This window comes from Humulus lupulus, chromosome 5 (assembly GCF_963169125.1).
Source record: "Humulus lupulus chromosome 5, drHumLupu1.1, whole genome shotgun sequence".
Classification (NCBI taxonomy): Eukaryota; Viridiplantae; Streptophyta; class Magnoliopsida; order Rosales; family Cannabaceae; genus Humulus; species Humulus lupulus.
This window is the reverse complement of record NC_084797.1, coordinates 204,800,199-204,817,956: the sequence shown is the minus strand read 5'-3', so window position 1 is coordinate 204,817,956 and position 17,758 is coordinate 204,800,199. Positions and strand designations below refer to the sequence as shown.

General features: G+C 32.8%; 1 protein-coding gene across 3 annotated transcripts; it reads left to right on the top strand.

The window, feature by feature from the left end:
- The first annotated feature begins 1,339 nt into the window (after positions 1 to 1,339).
- On the top strand, positions 1,340 to 3,343 carry LOC133833933 (uncharacterized). 3 transcript variants are annotated; one of them, XR_009893219.1, is made up of 3 exons: positions 1,340 to 1,583; positions 2,559 to 2,856; positions 3,075 to 3,343. XR_009893219.1 is itself a non-coding variant. In XM_062263515.1 (3 exons), exons 1-3 carry the CDS (start codon positions 1,547 to 1,549, stop codon positions 3,135 to 3,137), a joined length of 405 nt encoding a protein of 134 aa, XP_062119499.1. In that variant the 5' UTR covers positions 1,340 to 1,546; the 3' UTR covers positions 3,138 to 3,343. The 3 variants fall into 3 exon arrangements, 2 of the variants coding, with proteins under 2 accessions (XP_062119499.1, XP_062119498.1); XM_062263515.1 differs by having other exon boundaries at positions 2,552 to 2,856; XM_062263514.1 differs by lacking the exon at positions 3,075 to 3,343 and having other exon boundaries at positions 2,552 to 3,063.
- The last annotated feature ends 14,415 nt before the right edge of the window (positions 3,344 to 17,758 follow it).

The window sequence follows — 17,758 nt, the reverse complement described above, 5'->3', positions numbered from 1 at the left end:
GCTGGTTATACAGGGGATAGGGAAATGGGTCCCGGTGTGGCTCTATAGTCACTTATCTGGATTGAATGCATGCACGAGTACGGTTATTACTGCTAGATATGCTAATTATGATTCTGTAATCTGATGATTTACTACTTATGATAATGTTTATGTTTTCTTGTTGAGTTTTGACTCACGGGTGCTAGTGCAGGTAAAAGAAAGGAAAAGCTAAATTGACCATGAGTTGGAGAGCTTTAGGGGGGGTGTACATATACCGCCTGCTCGACCGTCAGGCCGAGGATATATGTCGGAGCTAGGGTTGGACCCTGATTTTGCCGCTTAGGTCGACTTTTGTATTCATTTTAAATCTGTAACAATTTTGAACTCTTTTGGAATCCCTTGTATCGAACTCAAACTTTTTTAATGGAATGCTTGATTTTTGACCAAAATTTTTAGTACCTAAACCTTGTTTTAATTTCAATCACGATTTAAGTCCAAGTGACTCATCTAGCGAGTTGAGCACTAATTTTAATACACAGTGTAACAGTCCTGGATTATGAGAACATTACATGCCCACTCTACCTATCACCGACCTAAGGATGGAATTAGAAATAGGTCTTTTTGTAAAGTATTTCCCCACTAGCATCTTGCTCACCAGCTCCGCCTCCTTGGCGACATCCAACTCTAGTTCAATGGAGAAGTCTTCAATCCCCATATTTTTTTACTTGATCTACCATTTCATCCACATCATCAACCAGCAGCTGAACCTCAATCTCTTTTTCACCTTCCATCGAAAATAAAGAAAACACAAAGGGCTTTGAGAGAAACACAAAGAGCTTGGAAACGTTCTCTAGACAAGTTTTCGAAGAAAAGGTGAAGGAAGCTTTCAAAATTATATCCCGTAAATAAGGTTTCCCTATTAAAACCTGGGTGTCATGGCACCAGACCACTGCAAAGGTCAGAGGTTGTTGCACGATTTTCGACGTGCAATCCATCACAAAGACAGGAAAAACTAAGGGCATGATTGGTAATGAATTTGGATACGATTTTATCAATTTGAAAAGTTAAAATACATGGACTCACAAAAATCTCTGATTGGTAGGTTAATTTTGGAAACAAAATTCAAATAAAGATTCTAATTTTGTGCTGTAAGATTGAAAACAACAATTTCACGTTTTCTTCTTTTTCTGAAATTTTTTCCAAAAACCAAAAATCGATATCCTAATCTTCACTCTCTCTGCTCTCCTCCTCTCCACCATTTGTGAAAGTAACTGCCCAAGACAATCTCCATCATCTCGTCATTGGTGTGGTTGTTCTAGCCTTGACGGTGTGATTTCTCGGTCAACTCTAACTCCTCCGAAGCTCAGACTATGGAATTCAGAGTTATCAATCCCAGAACAATGAACCCATTTCCATAATAACACTTACTCAGAAGATAATCATGGCGAAGTCTCAGTGGGTTCGAATAGTCCTTTGCCTTCTCATGTCAAATCCATTACGAGCACTTCAAACCCATTTGTGAAGCACTGTCTCAAGCTCCGCCACAACTCCTCTTATCGACATACTCATGGCTCTGTTCTCGTCGTTGGTGCCACCCCTATCAGGTTTCTTTGCTAACCCTTCTTCTCTAATTGATTGAACTTTCTCCGGGAAAAATATGGAGTTTCGATAGAAAACAAAGCCTCAATGAGCTTGATTTTGATTCTTTGGAGTATAATTATTGGCAATGTATAGGCTGTGCTCGCAAGTACTCCTATCAATTTTTGTTTTAATTTTATCGTTCTAATCGTATGGTGTTTTTTTTTATTATATATGATGAAATTGGGAACCATTTCTCATGCCAAAGAAAAGAAAGAATTTTTGTGAATAGTTAATTGACAAGTGATGAATTGTTTGCTTGGCCTCAACCATTAAGGCTTAAGCCCAATGAGCAATACAGGAAACTCTTGTAAAACCTTGTGAGACTATCATGGGTTTGATCACTTGACTGGTGAAAATGGTTATCTAGTAAAATTAAAAACTTTAAAATGTCTGCTGGTGAAAATGGTTACAGAAAGTTTTGTTCTTTTGGATCCTGGCATAGGGACTGACTGGTTTAGCAAGTTCTAGATCTCTAAATTACTGGGGACATTGAATGAAATCTTATAGAATAACTTCACTAGTGTTATATACTTGTTTCATCAATGTGAATTGTTTGGAATAGCGACATTGGTTCAACTCCTAGCTCAAAATGCTGCCAACTCCCTACTTAGGTTTCAGGGGATTAAGGTAGTTTAGTTGGTAGATGAATGAAGCCTAAGATTAGATAACTGATTAGATTACCAGCTTATCATAGTTTATGAGATTTCTGCTTAAAGGGAAATGTTAGATCCTAGATTAGTTCTTGATTTTATAGGTTTTTAATTTTTTTTTTGCTACCGTGGCTACACTTCAAATATCTCTTTATTTTTTATTTTCTAGATTCACTTTTGGCACAGCCATTATAACTTAGAAATCCAAATTAATCCATTTTCAGCAGTAACAACTTATCTATAGTGTCATTAACTGATGATAAAATTATGACTTGTGCAAGTTATTAGGGAGATATATGAATTTCAAGAATCAATACAAGAGAAAACTGTCAAAATGCATTGTTTTCTAGTACTCAATAAAGCTGAAATATCTGGAGAGATAGGTGGTTTTTCTGGTCGTATCGTGCGTGTGAGCTCTGCAGTGATGAAAAAGCTTTCTGGGTTGCAATCAACTGAATCTATAGAAGCAATTGGTCTCATGAGCATTCCTACCAGCTTTTTAAACTTAGATGATCAACAACAAGAAGCAGGTTGTGAAAGATGGTTCCCCGTTGCACATAGGATTCTGGTCCTTGACGGCATCCAGGTGATTTATGCAGTACTTATGTGTTCGAGTTTCATTGTAATTTCCTCCTTTTTTTTATCTCTTTAATTTATTTATTTATTTTGCTTAAAATATGACGAGGCAAGTGTGTTTTCTCATGTCTGGTATTTAAATTTAATGGCAACATGCAATAGAGGCTAACTGATTTCAGGAACCTTGTAGAAATTATGTTACTTATGCATTTTAGTTATCCACTGTAGGATCCTGGAAACCTTGGTACGTTAGTCAGATTAGCCATGGCCTTTAGATGGGTATGGAATTAGTTCAAAAGTTACTCATCAATCTTACTTTGTATTTCTGTTTTGCTATGAACCTTTTCTCAATCATCTCTGATATTTGGATTCAGTTTATATGTACATATGTGTGTGTGCAAAGGGAGGAATCCCATATTACCTAAGTTTCTAAAATAAAGAGCACTGTTAAAAGAGTTGCAAAAATGCTGAGTAATATTGGACAATTTATATATACATATGTGTGTGTGCAAAGAGAGGAATCACATATTACTTAAGTTTCTAAAATAAAGAGTTGTATTTGGATGCTTATAGTAGTGTGTACTTGTGTGCAAGTACATCTCAAAACTAATACACTCAGTCGGCAACCCAAAACATTTTGGACAGTTCCATTTTTGTATTATTTCAAACAAAAGGTTAATAGTAATGCCCAACAATCTTTTCTTTTAACAATAAAGGGAGTGATACAAATGTTATAACTTAGTAAGGATGATAAAGCTATATAGTGAAACTTTTTTGTGTCTCTAAAATTATCTCTGAAAATGTGTAAAATCTATGTGTCACTCTGTCTGCTAGTATATATATACTGAAGCAATGAAGCATACACTGAAGCTAAGCAAATTTATATTCCTTATCATATGGTTTGAACTTTTTTGTTTACATGTAAAGTTAAGCAGAGAACATAAATAGTCATCATCTTTTGTTTGAAGTAGCAGTCGACCACACCACAATCACACCATTACAGTCCCTTTGCGTTGTTTTAGAGGAAGAGGGAGTTATTCAATTATAGACACTCATCATTGCGTAATGTGATTGAATGTTGTTTTGGACTTCTAAAAGCCAGGTTTCCAATTTTAAAGTCAATGCCTCCATCATTGCTTGGAAAACAACGTCGAATACCAATAGCATGTTGCGCTATCCACAACTGGATCAAAATACATTCTATTAATGATAGAATAATGTTTGAACAATATTCAATTAATGACACACCTATAGAAGATATTGAAGGAGTTGAAAGCCAATTTAATATAACAATAGAAAACCAACAAGAAGGTGATAAAGTAGGAATTTCTGAGACAACAGAGATTAATTTCAGTCAAGATTATATGATTCGGATGGAAAATGTTAGAGATGACTCGGACAAATGTGGCTTAGTTATAGCAACAATATTTAGTTAATTGAAAAAATGTAACTTTAATTTGCAAAAAAACCAAAATTAATGACAATGCAATATTGTTATGAATTTAATCAATGCAGTATTATTAAATTTTAATTTATCAATTTTATTAAATTTTATTTAATTAAATTTATCAATAAATCAAAATGTAATATCATACAACCTATGGTACATAAAATATATAAAATTAAAATAATATTTAGATTCAGCTGAACCAATCACATATTTAGTTTCTGTTATATTTTCAAATTTAATACCAATCACAGATTCAGTTTTTTAAAACTCAAAAACAGTTTTACAGATATTGAACCAATCACATTTTCAGAAATACGTTTTTAGTCACTAAATTCAGATTTCATTTCAGAATCTCACTTTTTAAAAATACAGTTTTCTAATCGCGAACCAATCAGACCCTAAGCCGTCTGAGGCTTTCAAATAGGAACTCTCACCCTGCTCTTTATTTTCGGATAGACACTACCATTTTTTTAATCGGTGTTAAAATTTTTACTTAATTGTACCTTGTGGGTTGATGAATTTTTTTCACATTTCTACCTACCCACATAGTGGACACCTGCCCATACACGATTTTTTCTTTGAGAAATGGTTTGGTTCCTTTCTTGTGCGCAACTAGTAGAATCCAATTTTCAATTAAAATAAAAAATAATGTGGCATATTGAAGTTTCAATTTTAATTGCTTTAATTTTTTATTCGATAAACATGTGATTGAAATACTAATTAAACTAATAAATTGAGTAGAAAAGATGTTCAATTTCAAAACTCAAGCATATCTAGAAGTAAACATTGTACTCGTCGGACTACACATCATCATTGAAGAACTCTTAGAACAATAACAATTTAACAAATACTAAATATCAACTTTAAATAACTTAAAAAAATATTTAGATCTGTTGTATCGTACAAATTTGATTTCACTCAAATTTTAATTAGTAGTTTTGCAAAAAAAAAAAAAATAGTGCTTGAAATAGATTTTAGTTTCAGTTATTGTATATTTTTGGACATTCAAAATTATTTAATTGAACCTAAAAGATAAATAGATGGGCAGATTTTAATATTTATATAAAAGTGAACTTTTTTATGAATTATTCAAAATATATGATTTATTTGAATACATTGAGGAGAACAATAGAGCTGTCTTTTAGAATGAAAGGTAATGCATCATTGACCATTATGATCTTAGAATTTCAATATTTCTAAAAGAAGGGTATTTGTTCTTACATAAATGTATTTATGTGTTATATCTAATATTTATATCTTTATACATTGAATATGATAGAATTACATGTTCTATAATCTACCTCTTCTATTTTCAAGAAATTATAAACTTAACTAATAATATATTTTTATTCTAAACTTGTGGCCATGTGATCACCTAATTCGATTGTTCACGTGTCAGACAAAACATGTTAGAACATGCTTTATATATCGCAATTTTTTTACTTAAAAGAAAAAACAATTAATTAGGGATTCCTCTTTGCACTTAAGAAAAAAAAAATACAGGAATTCACTTACAATACTCATAAATATTTCCAATAATTTTTTTTTTAAATACAATAATTCAATAATGTAAATGTATATCATGTTTTTTTCACTTGGAAGAACTAAGATTTTCTAACAATAGAAGGAAATACAAAAAGGTAATTTATAAGGATATATATTATATATTATGTATTATAGTCTATTATGAAGAAGAAGAAAAAATAACCATAATGATCACATAAAAGAGTCAATCAGATACATATAGAGTAGGAAATTCGTTTGTAATAAGTCGTTATTATTTATTAGCTCTAACCTTTCAGACAAGATATGCATGATTCCACCAACTCATGTCTAACTAAGCTTTGATTTGGTGTATAATAACCCTATAAATATACATAGGTATATATGTACATTCATTTATACTACTTATCTAACACACATATATATATATTTTTAAATTATGTGGGATTTATACCATTTTAAATCTCCATGTGTTTACGTTAATTCTATGATAGTCCCTTTATTTAATTTTTTTTTTTTTTGTATTTTGTCAAATTGTTAAAAATGGTATTCTGAATTCAAACTCAGTCTAAATATATTTGCCCTCAAGTTTTATTTACATGATTTTCAACTTGAAAAATGTGTGGATCTATAACATGCATAAATTTTTGCGTCATTATATTTGAAAATATTTCATCTGAATTTGAATTCAGATAACAATTTTTAATTATTTTATAAAATACGGAATCCAAAAATGTGTTTTTTAAAGCAGAAGATCCATCAAAAAATTAAGCAAAAATACATTAACTTAAAATGGTATAGACCCAATTATGTAACATATATTTCTTTATTATTGTTTTTAGTTTATGGAGATTAATAAACAGGGTTTGGTATATGAGTATATGCATCGATGAAATTATAAAAATCTTGAAGAATTCAAATATTTCTATTGGAGAAAACCCTTGTTTTTGATTAAATCTAAGTAGTATAAGTACATAAGTTATTATAAAAAGAGGGGGTAAATGAAATAGTATGATAACTTTAAGAATTTATTCAAAAAATTAAAGGAAGTGTATTTATTTTGGATATGACTTGTTGAGTTATCTGCATTATTACTCAAAAAATCAGAGCAAATTATTTGGAGGGTATTTTTTTAAATATGTCATTTTTTAGGGACTAATGGTATTTCTGTATGTAAAAAATTCACTATGTAGAAAACAATCATCAATCTTCATGTGGGTTTGGTTGGTACATAGTACTTGGTGACAAGAGTATGGAACTATTTGTAAATTTGAGTACAAAATAAAAAAGATATTTCACAATTCAAAAGGGTATTTTGGATATTTTTGAAAAGTTATGCTTTCTCTCACTCTCATCAAAGTTAATTTCCAGAAAATGTTGAAAGAAAAAAAAACCACATTGGTCACACCGTAGATTAGGTTTTTTCTGCCCCTATTAAAGACGGCTTTTGATATTTTTTTAATATTAATAATATTTAAGTAAAATAATAATAAATAGACAGGAAACTTCCTGTGAGTCAGCACATGGGTCCAATCATGCACCTAAGCTCCACATATGTACACGTGTCAAGTACGGCGAGTAACTTTGCAGAAGCAAATGCACAGCCATCACTTTCAGAAGATACTGATGTGGGACCCATCTTCCTATTGGACAATATAGTCATTTCACCATTCTATTGTGTGTGTACACGATTATTACCCTTCTAAAAAAACCTACAAAAGAAGAGAACTATATGAATTGGAATTGGTCGATCTTCAAAAAAAATCACATGTCCCCAATTCTCTATCCCCTCCATGTCCCACCAATTATTTTAAGACACTATATTTATATATAGTTGGGAAAAGAAAAAATTGTAAATAATTTAAATATATATTAAATAAATAAATAAAGTGTCTTTAAATAATTGGTGGGACATGGAAGAGACAGGAAATTTAGAAACAGGTGATTTTTTTTCGTCGATCTTGAACTACCAACCAGACTAATTACTACTTTTGCTTGGACCCACACTCCAAATAAAATTATAATTATATATATTATATTTCTAATTAAATATAATTACTAACTTTACTAATCAAACTTCTTATTCTTGAGTTTTTGTTTTATGAGGAGTTTTCTTTTCTTGCTAATATCCATATTTGTAATTAGTAACGTTTTTATTAATTTTTCTAAAAAATTTAAGTATACACATTTCTTTTTTTTGCATTCTCTCATATTTTTAGAACAATTTTGTAACTTGTTAATGTCTTAAATCGAAATCTATAAGAAATTAGTGTTATTTTGAACGTTTTATGTTAACATGAATGTCTTAATAATGTAAATTAATGTACATATGAAAGATTTGTTAATAGTTTCTAAATAATGATAAAAATAATAGTCATAATGAAATAAATGTGGTTATGTATTTTGATAAAAGAATGAGAATATAAAATCATTCCCATATTCTTTATTCCTAATTTAAGAATAATCTAAATAGCTTAATTTCATTTATTTCTCTTTTATATATACTAGGTTAAAGGAAAGTGAAAGGCACGATTAATTAGTTTTATTTAAAAAAATATATTAATTTAGTTTTATTATGTTTTTTTAATTATTATATAAATTTTAAATAAATAAAGAATATCACATATATATAAAAGAATAACATAAACATATTTTTAAAAAATTAAATCAAAGTATTGTCTATAACATAAAAAAAATCATGAAACCAGGAATTTGTTAAATACACACCCCTTATATATAAAGTTATGCTACATTCTAGTTTTTAAATTAAGTATTTTTATTCTAATTTTCTTTTAGAAAAAATACCTATAAATTTTAATATTAAAAAATTTGAAATTAAAACTATGAATTTAAAAAAATTATTAGATCAAATTTCAATTATTTAATTTTAAACAATTTAAAGCCAACAAAAATGTATATATAAATATATATATATTATTTAATTAATGGCTGGAGGAATTAAAATAAGTAATTTCTCATTAAAAAAATTAGAGAGAAAAATAAGAAAATATATATATTTATGTCTTATTACGCTATTACATATATGTTTGGATAAACAAAATATGTTAAATGATAAAACAAATCATTATTAAAATAAAAATAAATAAATTTAAGCACATAAATATTTTTTTGTTATAGTTTTGAAAATATAATTGATAGAGTAATTTAAATGTGTGATAAGAAATTGTTATTCATTTATTATTTTTTATTTTTTGTCAATATACTCATTTTATTTAAAAGATTTTTTTTAATTTATCTACTTTATTTAGATGACTTTATTAATTTTTAATTTTTTTTTTAAATTATTTACCATATTTAGATGATTTTAAAACTAACGGTGTTAGAAAATAATAAAAAATGTGTTAAATCTAGTGGAGAACAACAATTTCTGTTAAAATCATATTTATAATATATATTATGTATAAGCAACATGCAAAGCACGTTTGCTTAGTTTTATTTATAAAAATTATTAATTTATTTTTATTATGTTTCTTTCGTTATCATATAAATTTTAAATAAATAAATAATAATGTATACTATAGAAGAATGACATAAACATATTAAAAAAATTAAACCAAATTAGATACGCACTTTTTATATATAAAGATATGGTGCATTCTAGTTTTAAAATTAAATACTTTTTTCTAATTTTTTTAGAAAAAATATCTACAAGTTTCAATATAATAAAATATTAAAAATTTAAAATTAAAACTATGAATTTAAAAAAATTATTAGATCAAATTTCAATTATTTAATTTTAAACAATTTAAAGCCAACAAAAATTTATATATATATATATATGTATATTATTTAATTAATTAACATAACAAAATAAATCATTAATAAAAGAAAAAAAATTAAATTTAAGCACGTAAATATTTTTCAGTTATAGTTTTGAAAATATAATCGATATAGTAATTTAAATATGTGATGAGAAATTATTGTTCATTTTTTTATTTTTTTTAATTTATTCATTTTATTTAAAAGATTTTTTTAAATTTATCTACCTTATTTAAATGACTTTATTAATTTTTAATTTTTTTAAAAAAATATTTACCATATTTAGATGATTTTAAAACTAACAGTGTTAGAAAACAATAAAAAAAAAGTGTTAAAACTAACGGAGAACAACAATTTCCGTTAAACTCATATTTATAATATATACTAGGTATAAGCAACGCACAATGTACGTTTGCTTAATTTTATTTAGAAAAATTATTAATTTATTTGTATTATGTTTCTTTCGTTGTCATATAAATTTTAAATAAATAAATAATAGTGTATATTATAGAAGAATGACATAAACATATTAACATAATTAAACCAAATTAGATACACAATTATATATATAAAGATATGGTCTAGTTTTACAATTAAATACCTTTTTTTATTTTCTTTTAGAAAAAATATCTACGAATTTCAATATAATAAAATATTAAAAATTTTAAATTAAAACTATGAATTTAAAAAGTTTATTTGATCAAATTTTAATTATTTAATTTAAAAAATTTTAAAGCCAATAAAAAATTATATATAAATATATATTATTTAATTAATGGTTAGAGCAATTAAAATAAGTAATTTTTCATTAAAAAAACTAAATGACAAAAGAAAAATATGTATATTTATGTTTGACTTCACTATTACGTATATATTTAGATAAACAAAATATGTTAAATGACAAAATAAATAAATTAAACACTAAATGTTTTTCGGTTATAGTTTTGAAAACATAATTGAAAGAGTAATTTAAATACTTTAATATGAAATTTTAAAATATGTGATGAGAAATTATTATGACTCATTTATTACTTATTATTTTGATTTTTCAATTTATTTGCCTTATTTAGATTATTTTATTCATTTTTATTTTTCTAATATATTTACCTTATTTAGATAACTTTAAAACTAACGATGTTAGAAAATAAAAATAAAAAAGTGTTAAATATAGTGAAAAACAACAATTTCTGTTAAACACACATTTATAATATTTACTAGATACAAGTAACGTGCAATGCACGTCGCACGTTTGCTTAGTTTTATTTATATAATTTATTAAATTTGTATCTGTTGACTGCGTTTTTAGCCAACGACGTGAGAACGTCAAATACGACGAACCTTCAAGAGAATGTAAACGACAACAGACGGTATAAACAAGAAAAGTAAATAACACAGAATTTTTATAGTGGTTCAGCCCCGATTGTCGGTAATAGCCTAATCCACTTAGAGTTGTGATTTATAAATCTATACTCAAGATCAGATGGACTATGCCAACTGAGTTTCTTCAGTATAAATTGTGAAAATACAAGAATTCTCTCTAATTTCAGCACTTTCTCTCTCTAGAATAGACAGACCCAATTTTATCTCTCTAGAAAGAATAAGCAGAAGGGACCCCTCTCTCATCTCATAAGCTCTCTATTTATAGAGATGGGATCCTCAACTGATATCCCCTTATAATAGGGATATTTTACTATATTTATTACATTTATATTACAAATAAACATTCAAAATTCAAAATGTAACAAATTCCCCATTTGTGGGAAGAATGAGAGATTCCCGCGCATGTTGTTGAAGTTGTGTCTGACTTAGTCTCCTCTAGCTAGTTGGTCCACCTCCTACTCACTACCCATGCAAGTGCTGGTTAAACATGCATGGTGGTAGGATATGCATGGTGGTAGGACATGCTTTGGGTGGGTTGAACGTGCATGGTTCTCCTCGAACATGTACTCTCCTCTAGCATGCCATGTTCCTCCTTGAACCAATCTCCTTGGCTTCTCCTCGGACCAAGGTGGTTCGAGGCAACTTCCTTGGCACCTCACCTTGAACGACATTGAGACAACCTCACCTTGGACAACATTGAGGCAACCTCACCTTGGACAACATTGAGGGAACCTCACCTTGGACAACATTGAGGGAACCTCACCTTGGACAACATTGAGGGAACCCCACCTTGGACAACATTGAGGCAACCTCCTTTAGCATCTCCCAAACATGTCCGATCGAACATTGTATAGACTTTCCTTATGAAAGTCTAAGTCTCCATTCTCTTGCATGAGACTCCTCCTCCTTAGCTATTTACCTTGGGCACGTTCGAGCCAACACTTAGAAAACCTTGGGAGGCTTACCTCCTACACACCCTTGGGGTCTCCTAGGACCACACCCTCCTTGGGGTCTCCTAGGACCACCCTCTTAGCCCTCCTAGGAGGCACTCTCCTAGATGCATTCTCCTTAACCTCCTAGGATGCATTCTCCAATTTTTGGGTATAACAGTATCATTGTCATATAAATATTTCAAATAAATAAAAAATATTATATATAAAAGAATAGCATAAACATATTAAATAAAAAATTAAACAAAAACATTGTTTAAGATTTTTTAAAAAATATATATATAATATGATAATTTTTTTAAACATAAATGATAATTTTTTTAATAAAAATTAAGACTATATATTAGATATTATTATTATAATAATATTTTATAATATTTAAATTTTGTTAACGCCGTTTTTCGTCAACAGTGAAATAAGAGCACGAAAACAATAATTGGTTATGGCCAAGAAAAATATGATAACACAAATGGGATTTTTTACATGGTTCAGCAGTTAACTCTGCCTAGTCCACGAGTCTTTGTTATTAAAACTTAAGATGATCTCTGTAAATTATTCAAGAATGAATTCTCCAGAGTTTTCTCTCAAGATCACAAAAATTTGGTCTTCTACAATGGTGCATGACCTCTCTATTTATAGAGAAGATTTCATAATACTATCCCATATATTTCGGGAAGTTATTCTGAATATGCAAATAAAATTAATGGCATTAAAAGTCTGTAATCCTATATACAAGGAAACGTCCCCTGAAGATCAGGGGACGTATAACTGAATAATAAATATCCCTTAATTATAGGGGATTTACAGCAACGAATGCAAACTGCGTCTCTCTTAGATGATTCACTAAGATATTCAAAGTTGTCATCTTATATCGTCAATGTCATGTTCACCCAGGCCTCTTAATGACTTTCGAGCTATAGCATCTTCCCGAGATCATGTGACTTCGAGCTCATACTTGTGTCAGGCTCGAAGCCCCTGATCCGAGGCCATCCTGAGAACAGACGTGTTTTGATGTCTGTCTTTCGAGCTTGTAATGGTTTCGAGGCTACCATCTTCGAGGTTGCCCCGCTGCTTGTAGGTCCGGTGCTTAGGTCGCAGACACATTCCAGACATTACGAGCCCATCCCTAACGAATCCAACTTTCGAGATCACAATTCTTAAGGCTCGAAATCTGGATGTAACAAATTTATATTGGTATAAGTATTAAATATCTAGTCTTGCATTAAATATTATTATAATAATAATATTTTATAATATTTGAATTCATATTAATATAATTAGTAAAAAAAATAGGATTATATATTATTGTAATAATATTTTATAATATTTAAATTTATATTAATATAGTTATTAAATATCTAATCTTGTACTATATATTATTATAATAATGATATTGTATAATTATTACATATGTAATCTTATATTAAATATTATTATAATAATGATATTTTATAGTATTTAAATTTATATGGTATAAGTATTAAATATCTAGTCTTGTATTAAATATTAGTATAATAATATTATTTTATAATATTTGAATTCATATTAATATAATTAGTAAAAAAAATAGGATTATATATTATTATCATAATAATATTTTATAATATTTAAATGTATATTAATATAGTTATTAAATATCCAGTCTTATATTATATATTCTTATAATAATGATATTTTATAACATTTGAATTTGAATTTATATTGATATAATTATTATATATGTAGCCTTATATTAAATATTATTATAATAATGATATTTTATACTATTTAAATTTATATTAATATAATTGATAAATAACTATTTTTAAGTTAGTTGTAAATGTATATTCCGTTAAATATTTAGAATATTCCGTTAAAATTAACAAAACAAACCGTTAAAACAAAAAAATTTCGTTATCAACACATTTATTATATATAATATATAAATATACTAGGTATAAGCAATGTGCAATGCAAGTTTGCTTAGTTTTATTTAAAAATTATTATATTTTTTAATCATCATTTAAATTTTAAATAAATAAACAATGTGTTATCCAAAAAATTGGCATTGATGACGTGGCAAGTGATCCCTGGACACGTGGCTGACACCTGGAGGAACTCTGCTAGTGTATCGACCAGAAGACGTATTAGGAGTAGTAAGCAGCCCAGTCTTACCTGCGACCAGTCTGGTCGATGGTTCCGCATGCAATATAATATTACTGTAAAGATCTTTGAAGATCCCGAATTTAACTCACGAAATCTCTTGAATATCCAGTTATTTAGGAGAGTATATCGGCAACTAAATTATGTAATCCCCTTTGAGCCTATAAATAAAGAAATAAAGCTCAAGGAAGGGACTTTTTGATTTGGAATTACTTGATACTAGTATAATTCTATCTGAAATATTGTATTGTTCTTCAGAGGTTGGTGAAACTCATTGAACCCTAGTTCTTTGATCACTCATTTGATTCTTAGATCAATAACAGTCTAAGTGGACGTAGGTTATTACCAGATCATGGGGCCGAACCACTATAAAATATCGTGTCTTATTATTTTTGTCATTACGTTCTTCTCAACGCATCAATTCACATAAAGCATATTCTGACTCCGTGTCAGTTGGCCAAAATCTGGGTCAACATTCTGGTGCTTTCATTGAGAGATTGATTTATCACTGTTGAGAAAACCGATGGCGAAAGCTGCAAAGAAAACTGGACAGGCGGCCGCCGCTGCACCGTCAAACCCGCCACCTCCTCCTCCTCCTGCAAGCGTGGCAGAGGATGAGCCACATCTGGATTTTGAGGAGGAAGAGATGGATGATGCAACGCTAAAGAGTACCCTGGGGGTGTTGCAGGAAGAGCTGGCGAATCTGAGAGCCAGTCAGGAGACTGCTGCTGAAGTTATGGCACGGCAACAGCAAGAGATTGAACAGCAGCGCGTGGAGTTAAGCGAAAGGCAGGCGAAGGTGGACCGCCGCCAGAACGAAGCCATGGCAGCCCTCGAGACGGCCTTGCAACTGGCTAGGAATCAGGCCGCACCTGTCTCGCAGCCTGACCAACCTGCAAATGGGCCACCCCAAAGGGGTCCAAATCCTAGCCCACCAATCCAGCCCTCGAGTCCACAAAGGCCCGAGCAACCTCAAGTGCCCCATGACGATGTCCCGATGGACCCTGAGGCACAGCCTCCATCCCAGGCTGGTCGTGGCAATCCCCCGCAACAGAGGCAGAATAGGGCCGAGCATCAGCCTCATAGTCCTAGACGTCGTAGGGGCGATGAGCCAAACCTACCGAACAGAGGTCAGTATCCCCCTGGTAACAAGAGGGACTCAGAGTTAGGCTCTGCGGTCCGGGGTCCCCCACGGCATGATAATGCACGGGGACACCACGACCAACTCAGGCCGCCCTCTAACGCTCGGGACGTTTCAGCCAGGGATGGAAATCGAGGGAAAAGTCGATCCCACCATAGCCAATCGAGGTTCAGAGATGGCCATGGATATAATGAGGCTGACTCAGGCAAGGGAAATGCTGGTAGGAGGAACAAAGAAAGAGGTAAAGGTGGGAGCCAGGTACCTCGAGATGACCAACCCAATGGACGGGATGCTGGGGGGCAGCCCAGGCAGAATAATGTCTTCAACCGGCTCGGGGGTAGCAAGCAGCGGAGAAGAGACGAGGATTTGAGAGATGTACTCAACGATCGCCGCGAGTAGCATGGCGAGAACGTCCCCCCAGCAACAGAGGCCACAACAATCTCTGCCCTTGTACAGGCCCAGATAGACGCCCTCAACCAGGCAGTACAACAGCTGGTCGGGGGAAGAACGTCTTATATCGACCACGATAGGAGAAAAGGCACTCCTTTCGTACAGAGGATAGCCAATGCAGAAACTCCAAGCAAGTTCAAAATGCCTACACTTCCAAACTTTGACGGCTACGGAGACCCAGTATCTCATGTCAGTAAGTTTGAGATTCAAATGGACATTCAGAAAGTGTCCAAAGACGCTCGGTGCAGGATCTTCCCTGCAACACTTTCTGAAGCCGCGTAGGAGTGGTTTTTTAAGTTCCCACCCGCAAGCATAGTTTCCTGGGAGATGTTCGTAAGGGAATTCTACGGACAGTTCTATGCAGGTCGTGTGCATCCGACTGAAGCAAACCAGTTGGTTGAAATCCGCCAGCAGGATGGGGAATCACTGAAAGATTACATCCAGCGTTTTATGCGAGCAGCAGCTGAAGCAAAAACGGTCGGAGACGAAGGAAAAATGATGGCCATAACCGCAGGAGTTAAGTGCCGTTCCCCCCTCTGGAAGAGCCTTCGCAAAGATGGGGTTAGGACTACCCAGGAATTCTTGGATCGGGCTGATCGTTACATCAAGCTCAAAGAAGCCATTGCCGACGATGGAAAGCCCTTAGGCAAGGATAAGAAGGCTGCCGAACCCGCCAAAGCCGCCAATGGGTCCAAACCTAATGGCAACGGCAAAGGCAACGGGAACGGCAATGGCAAGAATGGTGGAAAACGACCGCATAATGAGCCTTCCACCTCCGACAATAAACGAGCCAAGGGTAACCGTTATGAACCTCGGTTCACTAACTACACTGCCCTCGTTGAATCTTGGGGAGAGGTTTATCAGGCCACAAGTTCTAGTGTGCCTTATAAGAAACCTGGCCCCATTCGAAAGGATATTTTGAAGAGGGACACTACCAAGTTTTGTCGTTATCATAACGACTACGGACATGACACCAATGAATGCAACCAGCTAAAAGACAAAATCGAGTTCCTTATTAGACAAGGACACTTGAGAAGATACGTACGGGCCTCGGGAAGTTCCCAACGAGAAGCTCCGGGTAGCAACGAGCAGGCGCCCACGCGCCAACGCTCGCCACCCTTACAGCCTGCCCCCGTCACTGGCACATTATTGACCATTTGTGGAGGCCCGCACCTCGTGGGAAATAGCGGAAAGGCCAGGGAACGATACACTCGGACTCTGCGCCACGACCAGGACATCGAGATGATGAATGTGGAGGACCGCGCACCAAAAAAGGCTCGGTCAGAGGAAGGTGAAATAACCTTCTCTGATAGCGATGCCCAACATGTCTGTTTTCCACATTCCGATCCGCTGGTCGTGGATATCCAGATGGCTAACATGATGGTGAAAAGAGTGTTGGTCGATACAGGAAGTTCAGTGAATATCCTGTATAAGTCTTCACTGGAACGCATGAAACTGTCCGTTAAGGACTTGGAGCCTTGCAACCAAACGATATACGGCTTCTCTGGGGAAGGACTCACCCCCGCGGGATTAATCAGGCTACCAGTAACGACAGGTACGGCACCTGCCACAAGGACATTACTCACCACTTTTGTAGTGGTCGATTGTCCTTCGGCGTACAATGCCGTCATTGGAAGGCCTGTACTGGTTGATCTACGGGTCGTCATCTCTATGTAGCACTTGGCCATGAAGTTCCCAACAGACGCAGGGGTAGGACTCGTTTTGGGGAACCAGAGGGAAGCCAGGGAATGCTACAACGCCTCAATCACAAAGGCTAAGAACGGAACACCGAAGAGCACTACCTCGGATAGGTTGCAGATGGCAGTTGATACACAAGCCCAATCCGGTGATGGAGTCACCAAATAGGGTGTTGCCCAAAGAGAGGATAGAGATATAGATCCTCGCTTTGGGGATTTTGAAGAAAGCGTTGGACCCGTCGAGGACCTGGAGGAGGTCCAACTCGACGAAAAAGACCCGACCCGAGTCGTAAAGGTTGGGAAAAACTTAGAGCCTACCACGAAGCACGCACTGGTGGAATTTCTGCGGAAGAACCAGGAGGTTTTCGCCTGGTCGCATAAAGACATGGCTGGGATAGATCCTGCAGTTATCATCCATG